Source organism: Petromyzon marinus, chromosome 41 (genome assembly GCF_048934315.1).
Source record: "Petromyzon marinus isolate PM22_M1 ecotype Great Lakes invasive population chromosome 41, UKy_Petmar_22M1.pri1.0, whole genome shotgun sequence".
Taxonomy (NCBI): domain Eukaryota; kingdom Metazoa; phylum Chordata; class Hyperoartia; order Petromyzontiformes; family Petromyzontidae; genus Petromyzon; species Petromyzon marinus.
This window is the reverse complement of record NC_133707.1, coordinates 11249700-11277517: the sequence shown is the minus strand read 5'-3', so window position 1 is coordinate 11277517 and position 27818 is coordinate 11249700. Positions and strand designations below refer to the sequence as shown.

Sequence of the window (27818 nt, the reverse complement as noted above, 5' to 3'; positions counted from 1 at the left end):
AGCTGTCCTCCTCCACCCTGCACACGTGCCTCACCCAGCACCACCACCTCTCCCGATTACACCGTCCAAGGAATTGGGGTCATAGGGTACGTTTGTATTAAACAAATCGGAGACAAGAGTTTTAAACTGCAAAAATATTGTACTTCAAAAAAACATCACTGCAACAACCACAACTAGTAAACTATACAGTAGTGAATGAATACAAAAATATTTAAAGCTTTCGTACTGGAAAGACCTTAACATGAGAATGAGGTTGAAAGGCTCTCGGTCCGGTCAGTAACCGTTCAATGTAAACTTACGGGACAGGAAAAGAACAGCATAAATTATTAAACCGACAAAATCTATGAATTGCTAACCACAATAATAATAATACTGGAGCAAATTGAAAAGTCACTCTTACTCTTGCACATCAATCATATACGTTTTGGTGTGAAAGGCACAAAGTTAATGGCTACACGTGAAAAAAAGCACTGCGATTCACATGCGCTATTTAGAACGATCCTTTCTGTTGACCAATCGCTGGTTCGGTCCCCTTGGGCCGTCTGCCACGCCAAGCGTTGACGTCGCAGCGTCTCAAAAGAACATTGGCGTGCAGTGTTCGTCGCTTGTGTTGGCGACCCTGAACCAGCGATTTCAATTCCACACATCCGGTGCCAAAGGACAGTATCAACGTTTGTTAACCACCGTGCTCAAAGTGGTACGCACTGATTCGCACAGGGATCCTAAAGCCACAAGCTAGAATATATGCAGAGTACTTCAAATAATTTTTAACACTTCTGAGAACTTGCGACAATACCGCAATAAATGATTTTTGTTTTCTATCTACGTGATTTTACCGAAAGAACCAAGAATATGGGTCCCATATGAGTTTAAACATTTTTTTGAAGCACCCTGTTTATTTGCACTACCAGCTGTTGATTTGGCCAGGTAGTGCTTTCGTAAGAGTGCTTAACTCAGAATTGTAAGGTTACAATTTCAAATTCTGGTTGGAGTTCAACCCGACCCATTTTCACCATGGGTTTGATAAAATGAGTTCTCACTGTGGGACGCCATTGGTAGTTGTTACATCTACAGACCAGCGCCTACCATGGGAATGTGGGTTTCTTTCTCCAACGCCTCGTTGAGACAAGTTGTTTGAACACTTGCCAAGGCGAACAAAACATTTGACACGGCCCATGTTAAAGGCAGAGCAGTCATCATGAAGGTGGCAATTGACGAGGCACGTGTGGAGTTTGCCGGTGGCTGTTTTCCCAGCCAATTCCGTGCCTATAATAAAAATGCCAATATAACATTTTCATCGAGTGTCAAATGCCCGTTGGCTATTTTGGCCCTGTTCCGACTGATGGATGTCGGGTCCTGTTTTCTTATAAGATAATTTCAATAAAAAACATTTTTTAATCTCAAAAGTTGGACAATGATGCTGCTTGCCCACGCCAAAATGTTTTTTTTTCTTGGGGTTTACAATTGGCTTCTTAAAAGGCGGCGATGCCTCTGAGTATTCACGAAGGCAGTGGTTTGAACACGCCGCACGAGTTAACAACAGCTCAGGGTTCAACTCCTGACATCAGTTCCTCACGTCCAAACCTCGTATGGGTTTCCCAAGGTTGACGTGGCTTAAAATGAGGACTAGGTGCAGTGTGGCCACCCTACTCGTTCATGTGTCATAATGGCAAGACTTTGAAAAATATTACAACTAAAGCAAAAGCAGAGGCAACATTTAAAAACACACCGATATCAACCACTGGTGGCTTCCTACAAAGTAACGCTCATTTGTATTAACGTCGTAAGAATGATGAGCGTAGAGTACACGGCGGAATGATAATGTGTCTCCACGTTCATAACCCAGCAACTCGCCCGAATTGAGCCGCTGGTGGGACTTGACATTCAACAGTCATCCATCCGTGCTGTAGAGAATTTGTTCTCCCATCACGGATAAAGTGGAATCTCCACCATGGGCTCAAGGACCAGCAAGACAAAACGTACATCGCCCCAGTGCTTGTTGTGAGTGGCATCATTGTAACTTCCTGACATATCGGTTCATTTCCTGGTCTTTCTCATGAAGTCTTATTTGCTACGGCCTGCGAGGCCGCATTGGGCTTCCTGTTGCGACCCCTCTGCTGCTGCTGCTGCTGCTGCCGTGCGCGTGGCCTCTTCTTTCCGGGCGCCCTGCCCGAAGCCTCGGGACGCCCGCACCGGAACTTGCTGTGCACGCTGGTGCACTGCTGGCACGACACGCGGCAGCACCACGTGAAGGAGCAGTTGCAGGGGCTGGTGACCCTGACGCGCCGCTCCAGCACGCGCAGCCCGCAAGCCGTGCACAGCCGCTCGCAGCTGTCGTCCTCGCCGGCGCCGCCGCTCCCGCGCCGGCACTCGCGTCCCAGCGTGCCCGGCGCGCCCAGAGATTCGTTGCGCCGGCAGTAGTCGGGCGAGTCCTCCAGGAAGGCCAGGCCGTCGGGCTCCAGCAGGCGCAGGGCATCCTGGGCGGCGGCGGCGGCGGAAGCGTGCGGCGAGTGGTGCGACGCTACCGGGCCGGCTCGTGCTCCGTTACCGCCGCCGGCCTCGCGGGGGGCTCCAGCGGTGCCGGCGGCCGCGGCTCCGTGCGTGGCGACGACGGCGCTCGCGCTGTTGGCGGCGCGGAGGAGGTCGAGGCGAGCGGCGCGGCGGTAGCGCTCCTTGAGGTGGGCGCCGACGCGGCTCAGCTCGGAGAGCTGCTGCCAGCACGTCTGCAGGGTGCAGCTGCCCGACACGCCGTGGCACTTGCACACGTGGCCCATGGTGGCCCGCACGGCCTGTGTGTGCGCACGCACGCACAGGCACAATTCTCGTCAAGGAGCATGAAAGCGTCACGTGATCTCCGGTCATCCTCGCAGCGGCGGCTTTTGGCTGGCCAGGGATCCGAGACAGTCACTGCATCGCACACGCTTTCAGAGTCACTTCTGTGGCCATCTGGAACGCTCTTGCTTCTGATATTAGGAAGACACTGGAGCTATGCACTTTGAAATAATCTACATTGAAAACTAATTTCTTTAGAACTGCTTTTTGTGTTTAGTTTGTTGTCCTTCCCCCGCATCTCCGATTAGTACAGTTGGCTACGTACAGTGCAAAAGAAGTTTAACACAATACACCCCGGTCAGTGGCTGACTCTCGGCCCATCGTCCCATTAGAATGGGTCGAGTGAGTACCACTTTGCGGAAGCCAGCCGGTTATCCTATGGATCGACTTCTCTCCACCACTGGCTCATGGGCAGTGCCTCGGAGTATGGCGATTGCATTTCCTGTTATAAGTTTTCTGACGTCCTTGAGCTAATTCAAGACATTTCTACGAACAACAAAATAACTTTCGTATTCGGGAAATGTATTTTTTTCAACAAATCACTTTCGTATTCGGTAAATGTGTTTTTTTATCTACAAGTACAATCATTGTTAAAAACAAGAAGGGTACAGCTCACTAAAGATCTCCCTTTAGTGCGTTTTAAACAATGGGTTCCCACCCCCACCCCGAGACCGTTTGTTTATCTCTGGTGGGATCCTGGCATTCAAACCCTGGCCCTCAGCTGTGCCAGCCAGGCACCCTGTCGGGATTGTGGCGTTCCCCCCACCCTACCCCCTGATGTTTCCTCCGTTGGCCTCCTGATGGGGCGCGGATATCATAGCTCATCCCGTGGTGTCGTGGGGGTCAGGCCAGGGTGAGCGACGGTCGTCTTTTACCTGCCCATCAAACCGTGCCACTGTTTCCTACCGCTTAGCCTCTTCTGCCAGTCCATCTGGCCAGGGGTGGCAGGGTGTGGGGGGTGGTGGTGGTGGGGTCTCGCGGAGTGCAGACACCAGATGTTACTCCTGCGTGTGTGTGTTATTAAAGTATAAAAACTTAAACTTTTTTTTATTTTAGCAGGTAAGGCCAACTGAGCTATGTAGCTCTTTTTTAGAAGCGACCTGACCGTAAATGGTATCCCAACGAAGAGCCTTTTGGTGCGGAAGTGTATCGCAGCCAAAGACTCCAAACGCATGTTCTAAATGTGGAAGAAGAACTGGAGGACCCGGAGAAAAATCCACGTGACCACGGGGGGAGAGAGACACGCAAACTCCAAATATACAGCAGGCGTCAGGGTTGGCATCAATCAAACCCTACGACCCCCTGTATACCAGGCGAGGTAGTTAACATCTCACCACCATTGTGTGCGGGGGAGCAGCGGTGTATGAGTTTTCACACGGCTATGAACCCAGCCATTATCGGTTTATCCACTGCTGGATGAAAGCCTCCCCAAGCCGTCGCCATGCTGAGCGGTCCCCCGATGTCACACAGCGTGTGATTTATTATGTCGTGGTTAGCACAGATTTAGATTCCTAGTCACCTGCGACATCACAAGAGGTCGTGGGCCTCCCCTAGATCGACTCAGCTTTAAATGAGTACTTGGTGGGGTGTGTCAACAACTGCACTGAGACCGCAAAGGTGGACGGGCAAGATGCTGGCCACACCACCCTGTTGCTTGCTGATCCGGCCTTACTCGGTGCTCACTAACAGCCCTTATGCCATGAGTCTATTAAACTTACAATGGGACATTTAATTTTCAATCTTTTCAGCAACGTTAACGCCAGAATCCATTCTTGGAGACCAGGGTTTCGTAGAGGTAGATAAAAATAGCCATGAATTAAAAAAAGTAATTGTTAGTGCTTGAGGCTTATAGACACAGACACACGAAGGCACCGATCGAAAACAATATACGGGTTAACGTCAAGAAGCAAAGATCAGAGAGCCAGATAAGTGGACCGACAGCATTTGTAAAGTCCATCATTCCAGTACACTTTGCCGATTTCTCACACGGTTTAAACAAAATTAACTTGAAACTTGAATGCCCGAGGTTCACAAGGCAGAATTAAGATGACGTTAAAATATAGAGCGCTAAGGTGGCGAGATGTTAACTCCCTCGCCTGGTACACAGGAGGTCGCGGGTATATTTGGAGTTTGTGTGTCGCTCTCTCCCCATAGTCGCGTGGATTTTTCTCCAGGTCCTCCAGTTTTTCCCTCCACATTTAGAAACACGCGTTTAGAGTATTTGGCTGCTATAAATTTCCACGTGGTAATAAGCCACTTCGTTGAGCTATCATTTGTGATGGCCAGGTCGCTTCTGAAAAAAGAGCTACACAACTCAGTGGGCCTTACTTGGTAAAATAACATAAATAGTTAAATAGTAGTTATAAGCGATTTAAGTGTTGATGCCAGACATGGACTGGATTCTGATAAAAACCCGACGCCCTCCCAGTTTGACACAGATCTCCCCCCTGGCCCAGCGTTAATTCCCCGCGACGGCTTTAGTTGGCGGCCTGCGGAGAGAGTGACTTCTTGAACTCCTGGCCTGAGCGGAGTCTGCGCTCCAAGCCTCCGTTTATTTACATTAAAACCCACGTGCAGTTTTGTTTGTTTCCAATTAAAAACAAAAACATTCTCGAAAATAACTTTTTACGCCCCCCCCCAAACCCCCCCCCCTCAAATCTCCCCCCCCCCGCCCTCAAATTGCGACTACAGCTGCAACTCAGCAGGGTACAAATTGAATCTTAGCTCTTAATTAAAAATGTTTTTTTTATTTTCCGTCCTGCTGGAAAGACTTCCCATTGAGACCCAAACACCCCCCCCCCCCCACAGTGTTTGTGTGAATAGTGGTGAGTGGGTTGAGGCAGAGGTGAGGATGTGAGGCTGAAGTGAGTGTGAGTAGCAGGTGTACATGTCTTTGTGTGTCTGTGTGCGTGTGGGGAGCGGTAGTGTAGTGCTTAGCGCGCCGCTCACGGCCAACACCGGTAACGATTATTTGAACCGGTCCTGGGCCATTTCCTAGGTCGACTCAGCCTCAAATGAGTACCCGGTGCAGTGTGTAAACATCACCACTCGGGAGACAAAGGTGACCGGGCGTGGTGTTGGCCGCTCACCCCCTCGTGTGCCGTGCCGGCCTTCAGAGGTGCTCGCTAACGGCACTTGCCCCGACAATCTGTTACAGGCTATACGGGTGATCTTTGCTTGTGTCCTTGTTGGGCTTCTATCGCGACACACGTAGCCAACCGCGTATGTGGGATTGGTCCTGAACAATAATTAACGTAGAGTGTTGTGGGATGCTGTTGCCATTAATAACGCTATGTAAAATGAAAGTACAGTAGTCCCTCGGTTAACAGTGACATTGGTTAACGGTTATTCGGTTAACGTTTCGCCTCCCGCACGACCCCATGGTTTCGACGAACGTTCACATTCTAAGGTTGCGTGTTTACGTGACGCACGCGGGCGCCGATTTGGACCAATCCGAGCGCTCGCAAATGGGGCTGAGCCGTGGCCTCAGCCAATCGGCGACGCCCATTTATGAGCTTTTAGACCTCTACTGCCTTTGTGAACGTTGTTTAACACGTAGCAGGCTTTCACAACCAACATTATGGATAATAGTGCAGGTTTTTGTTGGGTTAGATCGCGTAAATATAAACGTGTCGTAAAACCCGCCACCACCACCCGACACAGCCAACTCGTGAGGTTTGTCACGTAAACAAAACGTGCCAATTTGTTACGAGTTCAGCACGCAAGGGTGGTGGAGACTAAACCCACGACATTTACGATTCGTTTTCTGTTTTGGCAGTGGAAACGGCTCTTGCAGACTCATCCATTTTTGCTTACTTATTTTTCAACTTGTAAGTGAATTCGATGAACGGTTAACAGCAGTTTTTTTATGGAACGTATTAAAAACATTAACCGAGGGACTACTGTTTAACTATTATTATTACTACTACACAGGGATGTTTGTCTTTGCGCTATGGCAAACGAAATGCAAGATTTGTGCTCTGCTTAATAGCCGTGGGTGTTGTTGGCTGAGACATTTTCTGTCGTGCCGCGGTTTTTGCAGTTGGTGGGAAAAGGTGGCCTTTGTAGAGTCGTGGCTGTGTGGTTGGTGGTGGTGGTGGCGATGCAGTGCGCACATTAATGCCTGCAGTCACGAAAGCTTTAAGTCAACATGTACAGAATAATTCCCAGCATGCGTTTGGTAAAGATTGTAGTCTGTCGTGTAATTGAGTGCGTGCAGTAGTCGTGGTCGTGGTGGTATGCTGTGCATTGAGTGATCTCCAGTGCAGTGTCCGGGTGTGGGACGTCGTGCAGTGCGAGGGTGGACGCGTTGAGGTTGACCTGAGCAGGGCTGAGTAGGGGCTGAAGTTAGTCTGATGAGGTACGTACGTTGAACGTCTTTCGCACCGTACGTAGCCAGAGGTGCGGGGGAAGGACAACAAACCAAACACGCAAGAAGCAGTTCTAAGGAAGTGAGTTGTCAATCTAGACGATGATTTAAAGGTGCGTGGCTCCAGCGGCCTCCTGGTATCGGAAAGAGAGAGCGTTCCAGACGGCCGCAGGAGCGCGTCTGAAAGCGCCGCACGGTTGCGGCGACCGCCGCCGTCTTTGTCCGATGGGCAGCAGCCAAAAGCCGCCGCCGCTGCCGCGAGGACGACCCCAGTTTTTCGCGAACGGGGGCGAGCGTGTTGAGGCAGGGCCAAGGCTGCGGCGAGCGAGTGAGCAGGTGTCTCGCCTGCCACGACGGACAGTCCGTCGGGGCGGATTCTCACCGCGTGGCCGGCCTCAAAGTTGTGCCGGTTGACGGCCGCCCGGGGGTCGAGCGCCGCCGCCTCGATGGAGTCGGCGAGCTGCTGGACGACGCGCTGCCCGTAGAGGGCGCTGTCGCTGCAGCCTCCCCACACCCAGCCCTCGCCTCCTGGGGGCGCGGCACGCGCGCGTCAGCACCGGTTCACCGCGCTCAGCGCACTCAGAACACACACCAGACTCACCACACTCACCACACTCACCACACCACACTCACCACACTCACCACACCACACTCACCGCACTCACCACACTCACTGCACTCACCACACTCACCAGACTCACCACACTCACCTTACTCACCACACTCATCACACTCACCACACTCACCTTACTCACCACACTCGCCACATCCACCACACTCACCGCCCTCACCACACTCACCGCCCTCACCACACTCGCCACACTCACCACACTCACCGCCCTCACCTCCCTCACCGCACTCACCTCCCTCACCACACTCACCACACTCACCGCCCTCACCACACTCGCCACACTCACCACACTCACCGCCCTCACCTCCCTCACCGCACTCACCTCTCTCACCACACTCACCACACTCACCGCCCTCACCTCCCTCACCGCACTCACCTCCCTCACCACACTCACCGCACTCACCACACTCACCGCCCTCACCACACTCGCCACACTCACCGCCCTCATCGCCCTCACCGCACTCACCGCCCTCATCACACTCACCGCCCTCACCACACTCACCACACTCACCACACTCACCGCCCTCACCGCGCTCGCCACACTCACCGCCCTCACCGCACTCACTACACTCACCGCCCTCACCTCCCTCACCGCACTCACCTCCCTCACCACACTCACCGCACTCACCACACTCACCGCACTCACCGCCCTCACCACACTCACCGCCCTCACCGCCCTCACCACACTCACTACACTCACCACACTCACCACACTCATCGCCCTCACCGCCCTCACCGCACACACCACACTCACCACACTCACCGCCCTCACCACACTCACCACACTCACCGCCCTCACCGCCCTCACCACACTCACCACACTCACCGCCCTCACCACACTCACCGCCCTCATCACACTCACCGCCCTCACCACTCACCGCCCTCACCGCCCTCACCACACTCACCACACTCACCACACCGCCCTCACCACACTCACCACATTCACCACACTCATCACACTCACCACACTCACCACACTCACCGCCCTCACCACACTCACCACTCTCACCACACTCACCGCCCTCACCACACTCACCGCCCTCACCGCCCTCACCACACTCACCGCGCTCACCGCCCTCACTGCCCTCACCGCCCTCACCACACTCACCGCCCTCACCGCCCTCACCGCCCTCACCACACTCGCCACACTCACCGCCCTCACCGCCCTCACCACACTCACCGCCCTCACCACACTCACCGCCCTCACCATACTCACCGCCCTCACCGCCCTCACCGCCCTCACCACACTCACCGCCCTCACCGCCCTCACCGCCCTCACCACACTCACCGCCCTCACCACACTCACCGCCCTCACCACACTCACCGCCCTCACCGCCCTCACCGCCCTCACCACACTCACCGCCCTCACCGCCCTCACCGCCCTCACCACACTCACCGCCCTCACCGCCCTCACCACACTCGCCACACTCACCGCCCTCACCGCCCTCACCGCCCTCACCACACTCACCGCCCTCACCACCCTCACCGCACTCACCACACTCGCCACACTCACCACACTCACCACACTCACCGCCCTCACCTCCCTCACCGCACTCACCTCCCTCACCACACTCACCGCACTCACCACACTCACCGCCCTCACCACACTCGCCACACTCACCACACTCACCGCCCTCACCACACTCGCCACACTCACCGCCCTCATCGCCCTCACCGCACTCACCGCCCTCATCACACTCACCGCCCTCACCACACTCACCGCCCTCACCACACTCACCACACTCACCACACTCACCGCCCTCACCACACTCACCGCCCTCACCACACTCACCACACTCACCACACTCACCGCCCTCACCGCGCTCGCCACACTCACCGCCCTCACCGCACTCACTACACTCACCGCCCTCACCTCCCTCACCGCACTCACCTCCCTCACCACACTCACCGCACTCACCACACTCACCGCACTCACCGCCCTCACCACACTCACCGCCCTCACCGCCCTCACCACACTCACTACACTCACCACACTCACCACACTCATCGCCCTCACCGCCCTCACCGCACACACCACACTCACCACACTCACCGCCCTCACCACACTCACCACACTCACCGCCCTCACCGCCCTCACCACACTCACCACACTCACCGCCCTCACCACACTCACCGCCCTCATCACACTCACCGCCCTCACCACTCACCGCCCTCACCGCCCTCACCACACTCACCACACTCACCACACCGCCCTCACCACACTCACCACATTCACCACACTCATCACACTCACCACACTCACCACACTCACCGCCCTCACCACACTCACCACTCTCACCACACTCACCGCCCTCACCACACTCACCGCCCTCACCGCCCTCACCGCCCTCACCACACTCACCGCCCTCACCGCCCTCACCGCCCTCACCACACTCACCGCCCTCACCACACTCACCGCCCTCACCGCCCTCACCACACTCACTACACTCACCACACTCGCCACACTCACCGCCCTCATCGCCCTCACCGCACTCACCGCCCTCACCACACTCACCGCCCTCACCGCCCTCACCGCCCTCACCACCCTCACCACACTCACCGCCCTCACCGCCCTCACCGCCCTCACCACACTCACCGCCCTCACCACACTCGCCACACTCACCGCCCTCACCACACTCACCGCCCTCACCACACTCACCACACTCACCACACTCACCGCCCTCACCGCGCTCGCCACACTCACCGCCCTCACCGCACTCACTACACTCACCGCCCTCACCTCCCTCACCGCACTCACCTCCCTCACCACACTCACCGCACTCACCACACTCACCGCCCTCACCGCCCTCACCACACTCACTACACTCACCACACTCACCACACTCATCGCCCTCACCGCCCTCACCGCACACACCACACTCACCACACTCACCGCCCTCACCACACTCACCACACTCACCGCCCTCACCGCCCTCACCACACTCACCACACTCACCGCCCTCACCACACTCACCGCCCTCATCACACTCACCGCCCTCACCACTCACCGCCCTCACCACCCTCACCACACTCACCACACTCACCACACCGCCCTCACCACACTCACCACATTCACCACACTCATCACACTCACCACACTCACCACACTCACCGCCCTCACCACACTCACCACTCTCACCACACTCACCGCCCTCACCACACTCACCGCCCTCACCGCCCTCACCACACTCACCGCGCTCACCGCCCTCACTGCCCTCACCGCCCTCACCACACTCGCCACACTCACCGCCCTCACCGCCCTCACCGCCCTCACCACACTCGCCACACTCACCGCCCTCACCGCCCTCACCACACTCACCGCCCTCACCACACTCACCGCCCTCACCGCCCTCACCATACTCACCGCCCTCACCGCCCTCACCGCCCTCACCGCCCTCACCACACTCACCACACTCACCGCCCTCACCACACTCACCGCCCTCACCGCCCTCACCGCCCTCACCGCCCTCACCACACTCACCGCCCTCACCGCCCTCACCGCCCTCACCACACTCACCGCCCTCACCACACTCACCGCCCTCACCGCCCTCACCGCCCTCACCGCCCTCACCGCCCTCACCACACTCACCGCCCTCACCACACTCACCGCCCTCACCGCCCTCACCGCCCTCACCGCCCTCACCACACTCACCGCCCTCACCACACTCACCGCCCTCACCGCCCTCACCGCCCTCACCGCCCTCACCACACTCACCGCCATCACCGCCCTCACCGCCCTCACCGCCCTCACCGCCCTCACCACACTCACCGCCCTCACCGCCCTCACCGCCCTCACCACACTCACCGCCCTCACCACACTCGCCACACTCACCACCCTCACCACACTCACCGCCCTCACCGCCCTCACCGCCCTCACCACACTCACCGCCCTCACCACACTCACCGCCCTCACCGCCCTCACCACACTCACCGCCCTCACCGCCCTCACCGCCCTCACCGCCCTCACCACACTCACCGCCCTCACCGCACTCACCGCCCTCACCACACTCACCGCCCTCACCACACTCACCGCCCTCACCACACTCACCACACTCACCGCCCTCACCGCCCTCACCGCCCTCACCACACTCACCGCCCTCACCACACTCACCGCCCTCACCGCCCTCACCGCCCTCACCGCCCTCACCGCCCTCACCACACTCACCGCCCTCACCACACTCACCGCCCTCACCGCCCTCACCGCCCTCACCGCCCTCACCACACTCACCGCCCTCACCGCCCTCACCGCCCTCACCACACTCACCGCCCTCACCACACTCGCCACACTCACCACCCTCACCACACTCACCGCCCTCACCGCCCTCACCGCCCTCACCGCCCTCACCACACTCACCGCCATCACCGCCCTCACCGCCCTCACCACACTCACCGCCCTCACCACACTCACCGCCCTCACCGCCCTCACCACACTCACCGCCCTCACCGCCCTCACCGCCCTCACCGCCCTCACCACACTCACCGCCCTCACCGCACTCACCGCCCTCACCGCCCTCACCGCCCTCACCGCCCTCACCACACTCACCGCCATCACCGCCCTCACCGCCCTCACCGCCCTCACCGCCCTCACCACACTCACCGCCCTCACTGCCCTCACCGCCCTCACCGCCCTCACCACACTCACCGCCCTCACCGCCCTCACCGCCCTCACCGCCCTCACCACACTCACCGCCATCACCGCCCTCACCGCCCTCACCGCCCTCACCACACTCACCGCCCTCACCACACTCACCGCCCTCACCGCCCTCACCGCCCTCACCGCGCTCACCACACTCACCGCCCTCACCACACTCACCGCCCTCACCGCGCTCACCACACTCACCGCCCTCACCACACTCACCGCCCTCACCGCCCTCACCACACTCACCGCCCTCATCGCCCTCACCGCCCTCACCACACTCACCGCCCTCACCACACTCACCACACTCACCGCCCTCACCGCCCTCACCACACTCACCGCGCTCGCCGTTCTTGCTGTCGTCACAGCCGCACTCGCTGGCGAAGTCGCCGGCGCTGCAGTTGCGTGCCAGGGTGTGGACCACCCCCGCGGCGCTCACGGCGTGGACGAACGCCGCCTCGCGGGTCGCTGCGCGCACACACGAGGCACAGGGGCAAAGGTCACCCGTGTAGCCTTCAACAAGACTCGGGGCGAGAGCTCTTCGCTAGCCAGGGCCGGACACGGCACGCAAGGGGGCGGGGCGGCCCCACGTCACGCGCGGCCGCCTTTGTCTCCACGGCGATGGTTAGGCACCGTACTCATTCAAGGCTGGGTCCGCCTAGGAGAGATTCCCAGGACCGGGTTCAACTAATCACCGCCGTCATTGGTCGTGAGAGGGAGTGGACCTCGGTTTTCGCGCAGGGCACTAACTGCTGCACTACCGGTCCCCGCTGCGTGTAAAGACGAATCCACACTCACTCGATGGACCAGGATGAGTCTCATGTGCTAGAGGGTGAGCGAGGTTCACGAAATAAAACAAAACAAAAACTAAAACAAATATAATTTACAGCAAAGCGAATAGAAATCAGGGCAAAAGCAACCGTGCCACACGAGAAATAAAAAAGAACGCACACACAAAATCAGTCAAGCAGTAAGCCTCTCCCCTTCGAGCAGATTATATTTAGACCGGTGACAATTAAGTTACATAAACATTAAATAGAGGTCGATCATCATGGTAGCATGTAAAGACACAACGAGGAGACGTGTCAAACACAAGGACATAGGTGAAACGTGTCCAACGTAATTAACAACACGTGTACGGACACGTCGATTCACACACGCATGCTAATTCGCATGTGGTCATTCGCACGCACACAATCTTCATTCACAAAACACAACTAAATTCCTCCGCGTGTAGCCTTAACGGGCTGTTGGGGCAAGTGCAGTTAGCGAGCACCTATGAAGGCCGGAACGGTGCACGAGGGGGTGGGCGGCCAGCACCACGCCCAGCCGCCTTTGTCTCCCCAATGCTGATGTTTACACTCTGCACCAGGCACTCATTGAAAGCTGAGTCAACCTAGTTGAAGCCCAGTACCAGTTCAGATATTTGTCATTGACGTCGGGCATTAGCAGAAGTCATACGGGGGTCGCTGGGTTCGTAGTGCAGCGAGCGAAACCACACCGCAACATGCCCCTTCGTTCATTCACACAACACACTCATTAACACAACACACTACACACTCATTAACACAACACACTCATTAACACAACACACTACACACTCATTAACACAACACACTCATTAACACAACACACTGCACACTCATTAACACAACACACAACACACTCATTAACACAACACACTACACACTCATTAACACAACACACTACATACTCATTAACACAACACACTCATTAACACAACACACAACACACTCATTAACACAACACACTACACACTCATTAACACAACACACTTGTTCACACAACACACTACACACTCATTAACACAACACACTACACACTCATTAACACAACACACTTGTTCACACAACACACTACATACTCATTAACACAACACACTACACACTCATTAACACTACACACTCATTCACACAACACACTCATTAACACAACACACTACATACTCATTCACACAACACACTACACACTCATTCACACAACACACTACACACTCATTCACACAACACACTACACACTCATTAACACAACACACTACACATTCATTCACACTACACACTCATTCACACAACACACTACATACTCATTCACACAACACACTACACATTAACACAACACACTACATACTCATTCACACAACACACTACACACTCATTCACACAACACACTACACACTCATTCACACAACACACTACACACTCATTAACACAACACACTACACACTCATTCACACTACACACTCATTAACACAACACACTACACACTCATTCACACTACACACTCATTCACACAACACACTCATTAACACAACACACAACACACTCATTAACACAACACACTACACACTCATTAATACAACACACTCATTAACACAACACACTACATACTCATTAACACAACACACTCATTAACACAACACACTACACACTCATTAACACAACACACTACACACTCATTCACACAACACACTTGTGCACACAACACACTACATACTCATTAACACAACACACTCATTCACACAACACACTACACACTAATTCACAGAACACACTACACACTAATTCACACAACACACTACACACTCATTCACACAACACACTACACACTAATTCACACAACACACTCATTCACACAACACACTACACACTCATTCACACAACACACTCATTCACACAACATACTCACACTCATTCACACAACACACTCACACTACACACTCATTTACACAACACACTACACACTCATTCACACAACACACTACACACTCATTCACACAACACACTCATTCGCACAACACACTCATTCACACAACACACTACACACTCATTCATACAACACACTGCACACTACACACTCATTCACACAACACACTACACACTCATTAACACAACACACTCACACTACACACTCATTCACACAACACACTCTTTCACACAACACGCTACACACTCATTCACACAACACACTCATTCACACAATACACTCATTCACACAACACTACACACTCATTCACACAACACACTACACATTCATTAACACAGCACACTCGTACACACAAAAAGACAACAAAGACCCCCCGTATAGCCTTAACAGACTGTAGGGGCAAGTGCTGTTAGCGAGCAGCACCTATGAAGGCCGGCACGGCACACGAGGGGGTGGGTGGCCAGCACCACGCCCGGCCGCCTTTGTCTCCCCAGTGGCGATGTATACACACCGCACTAAGTACACATTTGAGGCCGAGTCGACCTAGGAGAGGCCCAGGACCGGTTCAGATAATTGTCACTGGTGTTGGCCGTGAGCGGGAATCGAACTCCGGTCGCCGGGTTCGCAGCGCTACACCACTGCTCCCCACCATACACACAACACACTCATTCACACACTCGCACGTGTGAATCCACGCCCGCAGAGACACGGGTTCATTCATGCGTTTCCGCACGCGGAAAGTCCACTCCGCCTCCGACACGTCTCTGTGCTAAATCACCAATCCGAGCCGTCAGGGGCCATCTCCCAGCTTGCATTGAGCTATCGGGCAGCGCTCGTCTGTGCTGGTGGCCCTGGGGGAGTTGCTAGAAATTCCACATTCCTATGACGGGCACCTTTTTATTCACAGAACGACCACGTAGGAAAAAAAAGTAAAAAAAAATACTGTCTAATTTTGTGTTGAACTGGGACCCCAAAAGCGACAATACAGGGTCCATGCCATGTCGGATAGGAGGTTCACCAGCATTGATTCAAGCAGGGGCGGAGCCAGGATTTTAACTTTGGGGGGGGCTGACTTCAATATTCTGAGATATCCAGTGTTTATGTTTTCCAATGGGCGCCACAAATTTATAAAACAAATTTTATTGGATTTGAACGCGGAGTTTATTAATAGGTCGGAGCCGCTGATGTGGCTGATAAGTTCGATAAGTTCGAAAGGCTGCCGCTCAAGCAGCCTGCAGGGCAGCACAAGGTGGCAGCCTGCAGGGCAGCACACGAGGTGGCAGCCTGCAGGGCAGCACAAGGTGGCAGCCTGCAGGGCAGCACACGGTAGCAGCCTGCAGGGCAGCACAAGGTGGCAGCCTGCAGGGCAGCACGAGGCGGCAGCACAAGGTGGCAGCCTGCAGGGCAGCACAAGGTGGCAGCCTGCAGGGCAGCACGAGGCGGCAGCACAAGGTGGCAGCCTGCAGGGCAGCACAAGGTGGCAGCACAAGGTGGCAGCCTGCAGGGCAACACGAGGTGGCAGCCTGCAGGGCAGCACAAGGTGGCAGCCTGCAGAATTTTGCAGCAGCCGGATATTCGGTTATCCCGATTACCGACTTTCCCAAAATTTCAGGGGGGCCTGAGCCCCCCTGACGAGTGTGTAGGTGTGTGATGAGTGTGATGTGGGTGATGTGTGTAGTGTGTGATGTATGTAGTGTGTGATGTGTGTAGTGTGTGATGTGTGTAGTGTGTGATGTGTGTAGTGTGTGATGTGTGTAGTGTGTGATGTGGGTGGTGTGTGTAGTGTGTGATGTGTGTGATGTGTGTAGTGTGTGATGGGTGTGATGTGTGTGATGAGTGTGTAGGTAGTTATTATGACACGTGTGAGTGTGTAGGTGTGCGTGAGTTAGTATGTTTGCATGCTACTGGGCAGTCGGAGGCAGTCGCGCTCCAGCAACAACGGAGGGCAGAGGAGCGACGCTCACAACAAAGAGCGGAGCGCCGGGCGGATACATTTGAGCAAATTGGCACAGTAGGGGGTACGGCTGGTGCATCGACCGGTCATCTCAGTCAGCCAGCCCATAGCACCTGGGTCTGTCCCGAAACCTCCTCCTGTCAGCGAGCCTTCGACTCTTCACGTGGCCTCAAAGTGCACCTAGCCTGGCACAGGCGCCGTGGTGACGTCACCATCACTTAGTGGCGAATGGCGGTTGTTGTTCAATTGGATTGAATGTTTCCACGAGGAGCGATAGTGGAGCGGCTAGCCAACACCAGTTACGATTATCTGAACCGGTCCTGGGCCTCCTCGAGGTCCCCTCAGCCTTAACTGAGTTCCTGGTGTGATGCGAAAACATCGCCACTGGGGAGACAAAGGCGGCTGGGCGTGGTTTATGGCCACCCACCCCCCTCGTGTGCCGTTCTGGCCTTCATGGGTGCTTGCTAAAAGCACTTGCCCCAACAGTCTGTTAAGGCTACACGGGAGATCTTTGTCTTTGCATCAGCAAGCGAGGGCGTGTGTATACAGGAGTGGGGAGTGGTCGTGTGGTGGTTTAGCGCACTGCCCTACGAACCGACTTCGATTCCCGCTCGCGGCCAACATCAGTGAAGAATATTTCAACCTGTCCTGGGCCTCCCGTAGGTTGATTCAGCATTAAAAACGAGTGCCTGCTCCACTAAGTGTTGGCACCACGTGTTCCGTCTCTTGGCATCTCCATCCTGCCATCTCTGTCCTCAATGACACGGACGAGTTTAAGTGCGACTGTATTTGTACAATATCATTGATTTTATCACGTTTTTCTTTTGTTCAAACCTGTAATTGTGGAATGCTTTTGATGTTGGCTGCCAGCCGAGCCGCCTTTGAAAATAAAAAAAACGCTTTCTAACTCAATGAGGACTTTACTCAGGAAATCAACTTCTGAAGTATCATCAATGAGAGTAACCTAGTGCGCGGTTGAGTGATCATCACCACTGGTGGGTGGATAGGAGTGGGTTGGTGGGTGGATAGGAGGGGGTTGGTGGGTGGATAGGAGGGGGTTGGTGGGTGGGTAGGAGGGGGGTTGGTGGGTGGATAGGAGGGGGTTGGTGGGTGGGTAGGAGGGGGTTGGTGGGTGGGTAGGAGGGGGGTTAGTGGGTGGATAGGAGGGTGTTGGTGGGTGGGTAGGAGGGGGTTGGTGGGTGGGTAGGAGGGGATTGGTGGGTGGGTAGGAGGGGGTTGGTGGGTGGGTAGGAGGTGGTTGGTGGGTGGGTAGGAGGGGGTTGGTGGGTGGGTAGGAGGGGGTTGGTGGGTGGGTAGGAGGGGGTTGGTGGGTGGGTAGGAGGGGGTTGGTGGGTGGGTAGGAGGGGGTTGGTGGGTGGGTAGGAGGGGGTTGGTGGGTGGGTAGGAGGGGGTTGGTGGGTGGGTAGGAGGGGGTTGGTGGGTGGGTAGGAGGGGGTTGGTGGGTGGGTAGGAGGGGGTTGGTGGGTGGGTAGGAGGGGGTTGGTGGGTGGGTAGGAGGGGGTTGGTGGGTGGGTGTGCTCTGTGTGTGTGAGAGTTCCGCACCGGCCCGCGTGGCCGCGTGTTGCACCGAGAGGCCGCCGCTTCTGTCTCCCCCCCCTCCTCCTCCTCCTCCGCCAGCGGCTGCGGCTGCGGCTGCTCGTCCGCAGTCCCAGCGCTCCCAGGTGAACTGCACGGCACACTCGTGCAGGCCGAGACGCGCGCCCGCCGTCACGCTCTGCACCACGGAGGGCTGCACCTGGCCAGACGAAAGACAAAGATATCAAATCTCCCCCCCGCCGCAGCCCACGAGCAGCCTGGAACAGACTGTTGGGGCAAGTGCTGTCAGCGAGTTGCAGCGCCTCTGAAGGCCGGCACGGTGACACACGATGGAGGGGTGGGGGAGCCAGCACCACGCCCAGGGTACTCGATTTGAGGCTGAGTCGACCTAGGGGAGGCCCGGCACCGATTCAGATAATTGTCACTGATGTTGGCCATGAACCCGGCGTGCCAGGTTCGCATATCTGTCAACCCCTTCCTTATTAGTGCTTAACTTGACTTAATGCTTTCGTGACTGCAGGAATTAATATTCTTTGGGTCTTTCGGTAAAGTCACGAGGATAGAAAAAAATAATAACACTACAATAATAAAAATGAATATAAAGTGAATCTATTTTTTATTGTTACTATTTTTTCTATCTATGTGACTTTACCAAAAGACCAAAAGAATATAGTGCCTGCCTTATTACAGACCAATTCAGACCTGATTGGTCACCCCGTGCCCCTTATAAATCTCAACGTTCATCCTACAAAGTCCCATCACAAGGGAGAAACACAAACAAATTGCCCGTGTCGAAACGGCTGTGTGCCGCATCGACCTGAAAACTCAAATTTTCCCCTGTACAAGAATACGGGGAGAACCGCATGGGTTCACAGCGATGGGTTCCCAGCGCAGCACGCTAACCCCCATACTACCGCTCCCCAAATCACCCATTCCTCTCACCAACAGCCCGGTGTCTCTGAGCTCATCAGCCCCTCGACCCTCCACCTCACCAGGGCGGCATCATCATCATAGCCCGGGCCGCGTTACAGACAAGCGAATGATTATGTAGATAAAGCAGATAGTTTGTGAGAATTGAACAGAGAGAGAGAGAGAGATAAAAACATCGAAATGATTCTGTCGCGATGGAATGTTCACGTCGTATACGAAGGATGTGAGTTATATTACTGCAACTTGATGTTGTCTGCCATTGCTGCAGGGTTTAAATAACGAGCTTCATTTGAGGTTTGGGTTTGGCTTAGGGGAGGTACCCACACTATTTGGTTCTCGATCAATGGGAGATTTTAAAACATAATAACCCCAACATTCAGGTAGTGCCTGCCGAGGCGTGCAGAGTGGAGCGGTGTCGTTATAAACCCTGGTGAACTGGCCTGTCGAATTCAGAATGTGTATTGATAGTGGAGGAATCCGATGAGCTGTGAAGATATTTTTTCACAGACGTCCGGTAATTTGTGTGATCTGTCCCCTTCCGGAAAAAAAAGCCATCGCGTGTACATTATGGAAATAGGCAACGTTTCAGGCATTGAGCCTTTCCACAGAAGAGGCCAGAGAACGGAGAGAGTGGCTCACAGTTGGAGTCCTTGGGGCCTGATAAAAAATTTAATTATTCAAATGTTTCCTGATTCATGGTTTTGTTACTGTCCAATGTGTAGAGTAGTTTGTTGTTGATGACGATGCTCATGTACCACTGCCAACGCGGCAGCAGCAACATCGCCAAATAATTTGTTGAATATAAATTACTGATTATTTTTTAAGCGTTATGTTTTCGTTTATGAGTTAACGCTATTTTGCATTCCTTCTGAACGTTTCGTCTATTCAAGAGTGCTTTTGTGAGATCACGGCGCATATTATTATTATGCGCGTTACTGTATCTTTTTTGTTTTTGCACGACATTAATGCCGCAGGTGCACAAGCGATCAGCACGGTGTCAGCCGCACAGTCCCAGGGTTACTCGACTCTGGCTTGCCCCGTGGGTCGCTTCTCCCCGGAGCGCAGGCCTGGGGCGGTAGGACTGCAGTGCGGCTCTTTCCTTTGGACTTCCATGGTAAACTGGACTGCCATTGTAAACCGAACTTCCATGGTAAACTGAACTTCCATGGTAAACTGAACTTCCATGGTAAACTGAACTTCCATGGTAAAACTGGACTTCCATGGTAAACTGAACTTCCATGGTAAACTGAACTTCCATGGTAAACTGAACTTCCATGGTAAAACTGGACTTCCATGGTAAACTGAACTTCCATGGTAAACTGGACTTCCATGGTAAACGGAACTTCCATGGTAAACCGAACTTCCATGGTAAACTGGACTGCCATCGTAAACCAAACTTCCATGGTAAACTGAACTGCCATGGTAAACTGGACTCCCATGGTAAACTGGACTGCCATGGTAAACCGAACTTCCATGATAAACTGAACTTCCATGGTAAACTGGACTTTCATGGTAAACTGGACTGCCATAGTAAACCGAACTTCCATGGTAAACTGGACTTCCATGGTAAACTGGACTTTCATGGTAAACTGGACTGCCATCGTAAACCGAACTTCCATGGTAAACTGGACTTCCATGGTAAACGGAACTTCCATGGTAAACCGAACTTCCATGGTAAACTGGACTGCCATCGTAAACCAAACTTCCATGGTAAACTGAACTGCCATGGTAAACTGGACTCCCATGGTAAACTGGACTGCCATGGTAAACCGAACTTCCATGATAAACTGAACTTCCATGGTAAACTGGACTTTCATGGTAAACTGGACTGCCATAGTAAACCGAACTTCCATGGTAAACTGGACTTCCATGGTAAACTGGACTTTCATGGTAAACTGGACTGCCATCGTAAACCGAACTTCCATGGTAAACTGGACTTCCATGGTAAACGGAACTTCCATGGTAAACCGAACTTCCATGGTAAACGGAACCTCCATGGTAAACCGAACTTCCATGGTAAATTGGACTGCCATCGTAAACCGAACTTCCATGGTAAACTGAACTTCCATGGTAAACCGAACTTCCATGATAAACGGAACTTCCATGGTAAACTGGACTCCCATGGTAAACTGGACTTCCATGGTAAGCTGAACTTCCATGGTAAACTGGATTTCCGTGGTGAACTGGACTCCCATTGAAGTCTAATTTACTATAGAAGTCCAGTTCACCACGTAAGTCCAGTTTACCATGGAAGTATAGTTTACCATGGGCAGGGGTTGGGCATTATGGACTGCTGCTTCACGGTGCTATTCGTTCAGGACCACCCCGTCGGGTTCATGTCGCATTGCAGCTCTTGAAATATTTGAACACATTTTTTTACCGAATTAAAAAAAAGTTTATTGTTGTTGTTGTTGTTTTAGTCTTCCGAGCCCTGCCCTGGCACAATCGCGACGTGACTTTCCCCGCAAAGCGGTCGGTCACGTTATCAACCCGAATTCGATGATCGAGGTTCCCGGCTCCTATTGCAGGCGATGTTTGAATTGGTACTCGGCCGTGATAGGGATTCGTCCAGCAGTGGAATTGATCGTACACACGTGGACGGCGACGACGAGATTAGGTGACGCGATGTGAGTTTGTGACCCAAATATGAGTGTGATAGTTTGTTGTTGAACAGGTCCACCGGAGTTGAGATGGAGTACACTTGCCAATACCATCTGGTAAGACAGCAGCGTATGTTTGATTCTACTTTTTGTGTTTAGTTTGTTGTCCTTCCCCCGCACCTCCGATGAGCGCGGTTGGGTACGGCACGAAAGAAGTTCAACATACGTACGTTCTGCTAATGAGACAGTTTTTTTGCTGATGAGTCCCCAAAAGGTCAAAACTGATGCAGAGTTCTCTCGCTTAAAGGCCACTTTATATTGTTTGGTCTGGAAAGCCAATAAAACACGGGCTGATGGACCAAAACAGACCTTGTATCACTGTGGGACACGTGTATACGGTACATACCCTCTTAACCAACATGGCATTGAGCGGCGTAACAACAAATACCACCACGCACAGCGGGATATAAAAATAATAATAATAGTGATGAAGTAATGGAGAGATCTCTTACCTTGGAGCCAGAAGTGAGTAGGTTGTTTATGGGCCTGAAATAAAGCACAATGGGGGGGGTGGGTTGGCACGTAGCAATGTTTATTATGGATGACGCGTGTGTGTGTGTGTGAACAAGCATTAGGGGCACTTCGTGTAAACATCTCGAAACGGAGCGGCGACCGTCTGCGTTACTGCCTAAGCGAGCCGGGCGGGACGTGCAGCACCGGCCTGTCGAACAATAGCAGCGGTAAGCGGCCAGGCCGACTGGTTGCGCACTCGCCGCAGGTTATTATTATTACTAGTGTGATCATCCCCGCCCTCCCCTCCTCTCCCACGCAAATGTTATGCGGATCGTGCCCTCCACGTGCTTGTCCAAGGCCACGTCCTGAGACGATGTGTAGCGGTACACACGGAGGAGAACTGCTCTAAATCGCGGTGGTACGGGCAAAGCCAACACCGCGGATCACCCCATTATCCGAGGGGGGGGGGCAAACCAAAAAAACTAATATTGATACTGGCGGAATCCGATGAGCTATGAAGCACTTTTTCACAGGATTTTTTTTTTGCGGATAAACCCGCAGATTGTGGGATGAATTTAGCCATGCCGAAAAAACCCGCGACTATTAGCAAGTCAACGAAGCGTGAATTGGGGAGGTGGGGGGCGGACAAGAGACCCCACGGCTCCGACAGCTGCCCAAGTGCCGGATACTCCCAGTAGCACAAGTAGCTGCACTTGCTCTATTACTATAGTACTATACTACCTTCAAATTGTATGAACGACTGGGTGTTTAAGGTTAGCGATTTGTCTATTATCTGGCTGTATAGCAAATGAAAAAAAATACAATTTCTTTACTATGCAAGTAAAAAAATGTGTTTTAATATTTGTTTTTTTTAGGGACCCTTTATAACAATTGCTGCAGGCCCCGCACTAGCTTAATCCGGCACTGCAGCTGCCGCAGATACTCGGAGTCGCGGGTAACATCCTCGTCGTGCAAGAGAACGGCCCGCGGAAGTGGATACTGCAGAGTGACCCCTGACATCCCTTCCTTCGTCGCGACGGTCTCGTTGACGACACTTCGTGTGGGGCAGCACTTTCGCACCCGCTCTGACAGAGCGTTGCCAGCTGTAACTCGGTCGTGAATGTGCGCTCTGTATCACAGTTGGACACTGTTATACGATCACACCGTTGCATTTTCGCGATCGCTTTAAAATCGCTTACAAAGGTCCATTATGCACTCATGCCTGTCAACCCCTTATCAGTGCCGACCTTATTATAGACCAATTCAGACCTTATTGGTCACCACGTGCCATTATAAATCTCAACGTCCATCCTACAAAGTCTCATCACAAGGGAGAAACACAAACAGATAGACACATTTTTGTGCCCGTATTGAGACGGCTGTACGCCGTATGGACGTGAAAACTCAATTTCCCTGCACAAGACTCCGGGGTAAACCGCATGGGTTGACAACTTCGTGAACTCATGTACACAGCGTGGTCCAGATGTCTTGGGACCCCCCCCCCCCCCCCCACATTTAATCCTCTAAAATGTTATATTGTTTCAAGCAAGGTTTATTTAAAACAGACGTGACAATGCAAAGGAAAACAGTGTTAGAGGCCAATTGATTGGGATTCACAAGACATCTGGACGACTCATGTACAATATAATGTGTGTGGGTATAACTTACAATGTAATAAAATAACATAGCACTTGGTAAATCCAATGCTATGTGAATGCTCTGTGGCCATACTTCACCACGCTGGTCAGTGAGGGTTGATGGGGGGGGGTTCACGATAGGCTTCAGACATCACCCAGCCACTGGTGTTAGTCTTGGCCGGGATTCGAACCGTGGGTCCGAGCTCACAGCGCAATGCACTTTAACGACGATGCCACAGAGGTGTCCATCATAATACTGTACATTGACGCACAATACAAAGATCCCCCGTATAGCCCGCCTAGACTGTTGGGGCAAGTGCTGTTAGCGAGGGCCTATGAAGACTGGCGCGTCTAACGAGGGGGTGGGTGGCCAGAACCACGCCCAGCCGCCTTTGTCTCCCCAGTGGCGATGTTTACACATCGCACCAGGTACTCATTTGAGGCTGAGTCAACCTAGAGGAGGCCCAGGACCGGTTCAGGAATCGAACCCGGGTGGCCAGGTTGGTAGCGCGGCTCGCTAACCCCTACACCACCGTCATCATCTCCACCACCATCATCATACACACATCGATACAGCCACACTCACCGTGATAGTAAGAGTATTCACACAGACGCAACGTGCATAATACCTGTAGGTGGTACACGTGCATTGCAGACGATACTGCATTGTACAATGCCACCGTAGAGCCAAATGCATTTATAAAACATCGCCAGAACACCGCTCTTGGGGAAATTACAGAAAGCAACTTTACAGATGTAACTCTCTCCTTTCTAAGGTATGGAGCTATCCATTTCAAAATATTTACTGAGGATTACTAGACATCCGTGGGGTATCTCTAAATGTATCACCCTCTGACTACTGGTCTAAGACGACAAGGCCACCATGCCTTGCATACTCCACTTTCGACAGCTCTTTGTTAATCCACTGCTAGATGAAGGCCTCCCCACGCCGTGTCGGTCACGTGGGGGGTTGTTTGACCATACTTGTCCATCCTGGTCAGCCCGCTTCGGGTATGGCTACAACTCAGAAATCGGTTCAGAATTTCGCGCTTGCGTGGCTTGGATTGTAACCCGGGTTTCTCTGGTGGCAGGTTCACACGCGCGCAGTGCCCTAACCATTGCGCCACTACTCCACTCACACTTAAAACATTAACAGGTAGAATGTTTTTGTTTACTTTTTTTCAAAATGGATTTATTTATATCGTCCCCAGCACATCCATCATCATCCCCATTACTACCATCGTCATCACCACCATCATCACCATCATTTCAAGTTTCATTTATTAGGTATAGCCCTGTGAGCCACGCGGCTCTTGAGTCGGGTGCAACCGCAACAAACAAAAATATGAACAAGAAACATCTTAAAGCGACGACACACAACAGAAACATCCTGGATAAACCAGCACCTCCACCATCGCCACGACCACCATCATCACCACCACTGTCATCATCGCCACCACAATCATCACCAGCATCACTTCCACCAAATATCGCCAGCTCCGCCACCGTCAACATCGCCACCGCCATTTCAACATCACCACCAAAGACAGACTGTTGGGGCAAGTGCTGTTAGCGAGCGGCACCTATGAAGGCCGGTACGGCACACAAAGGGGTGGGGTGGCCAACACCACGCCCGGCCGCCTTTGTCTCCCCCGTGGCGATGTTCACACGCCGCACCAGGCACTCATTTGAGGCTGAGTCGATCGAGGGGACCGATTCAGATCATGGTCGCTGGTGTTGGCCGTAAGGGGATTCGAACTCGGCTTGCCGGGTTCGTAGCGCAGCACGCTATAACCAACTACACTACCGCTCCCCAAACCAACCATCCGTACCATCATCGTCGTCGTCATCATCACGACGCGACCAGTTGAAGGTTCCACTTACCAGGCAGGAGCTCCACACGCCCAGGTCAGCACCGCCAGCGAGGAAACCGCCACCACCTTGGCCAGCGTGATGGACATCACGGCATGACTCATGATCACTTGATCGATATTATTGATATTATCCCCCTTCGAGCGATATCCAAAAGCGTGCACCAAGACGAACAACGCCACTTGTGCAACTGTATGTCCGAGAGTGGCCGTGTTATGAGAGACGAGTGTAGAGTGAGTGAGAGAGACAGGGCAGGCAGGAGCAGCCTTGGCTTAATGTTCTCACGGCGACCCGGGGAATGCGCGAGCCGATCGAATCACCTCTGGTGACAGATCATCAATGGGGGTCCATGGAGCGGTGCCCTGCCAGACGAGTGGCGACGTGGGTCTCCACGGGAGGTCTCCTGGCCACGCCCGCCCGCCCGTCCTGACACCAAAAGGGACACTCGTGCTCCAGACCCATCCCTGTGGGCAGTCGTCATCTCAACGGAGACCTCTTCGGGAACTTCGTGGCTTGGCCTCGTCGGTGGAGCTCCGTGCGCAGCTGCCCAGGGATCCGCAGACGATCTTCAAACTCCCAGTTCCTAAAGCAAATTCCCATCGTGATCGTCATCTTGATCATCAGCGGCGGCGGCGGCCGTGGTCAATCCACCGCTGGATGAAAGACTTCCACAAGCCGCCACCTGGATTTGCAATGTACACTGGCACTGTCGCTTGAGGTCGGGGAGAGAGAAGGGAGGGCAATGGACTGGTTCAGATATCACTCGCCACTGGTGGCAGCCGTGGCCTAGAATTGGACCCCTGATTACCCGTGGTAGTGCTCACCCCCTTCTCTATGTTTGGTTAAACGCTCTATGTCTTTATCATTTACTTTTAGAAGTGGCCGATTCAAACAAATGCTTGTGGGTTTTTGTTTTATTAACCGAGCTGCATAAACGTCACAAAAGGCAACGAATGGCATTACCGCCGCCAATGCCATGTGATCGCTACCAGCGCTTCGCACTGCGCTTCGAGCCTGGCAACCTTAAGTTCGAGTCCTTCCCGGCCACGGCTACCACCAGTGGCGAGTGATAACTGAACCGATACTGTCCGTATCTCCACCCCCTCCCCCACCGCTCGCCAACTCTCACTACAAATGAAAAAAAATTCATTCGTAAACTCTCGGCGTGTTGCTTGTTCATATGTTTGTTGGACTTCTTTCGCACCGTACGTAGCCAACCGTGCCTATCGGAGGTGCGGTGGAAAGGACAACAAACCAAACAGAAGAAGCAGTTCCAAAGAAGCGAGTTCTCAATCTCGATGTTAAAAAGTGCATAGCTCCAGCGGCTTCCTGATATCGGAAGGGAAGAGCGTTCCAGACGGCCGCAGAAGCGCACCTGAAAGCGCCGCGCGATCCGGCGAGGATGAGCGGAGTTCCCGTGATGTTGGTTTATGCTCCGTGACAAGAGCTGACATATAGCTGTCAATTATTACTCATGTACAGGATCGCGAGGGATGGCGATGGTTTGGGGAGGCCATCATCCAGCAGTGGATCGATCGTGGCTGTTTATGATATATTAATGAA

The 27818-nt window shown here is 53.5% G+C and overlaps 1 protein-coding gene across 1 annotated transcript; it reads right to left on the bottom strand.

The window, feature by feature from the left end:
• Positions 1-73: 73 nt before the first annotated feature.
• Positions 74-26884, bottom strand: LOC116950994 (protein Wnt-8b-like). The gene is made up of 6 exons (XM_032969251.2): positions 26268-26884; positions 22746-22779; positions 18710-18902; positions 12808-12936; positions 7584-7729; positions 74-2789 (listed from the first exon to the last, which is right to left on the bottom strand). The coding sequence occupies exons 1-6, from the start codon at positions 26357-26359 to the stop codon at positions 2055-2057; spliced, it is 1329 nt and encodes a 442-aa protein (XP_032825142.2). The 5' UTR covers positions 26360-26884; the 3' UTR covers positions 74-2054.
• Between the last annotated feature and the right edge of the window lie 934 nt (positions 26885-27818).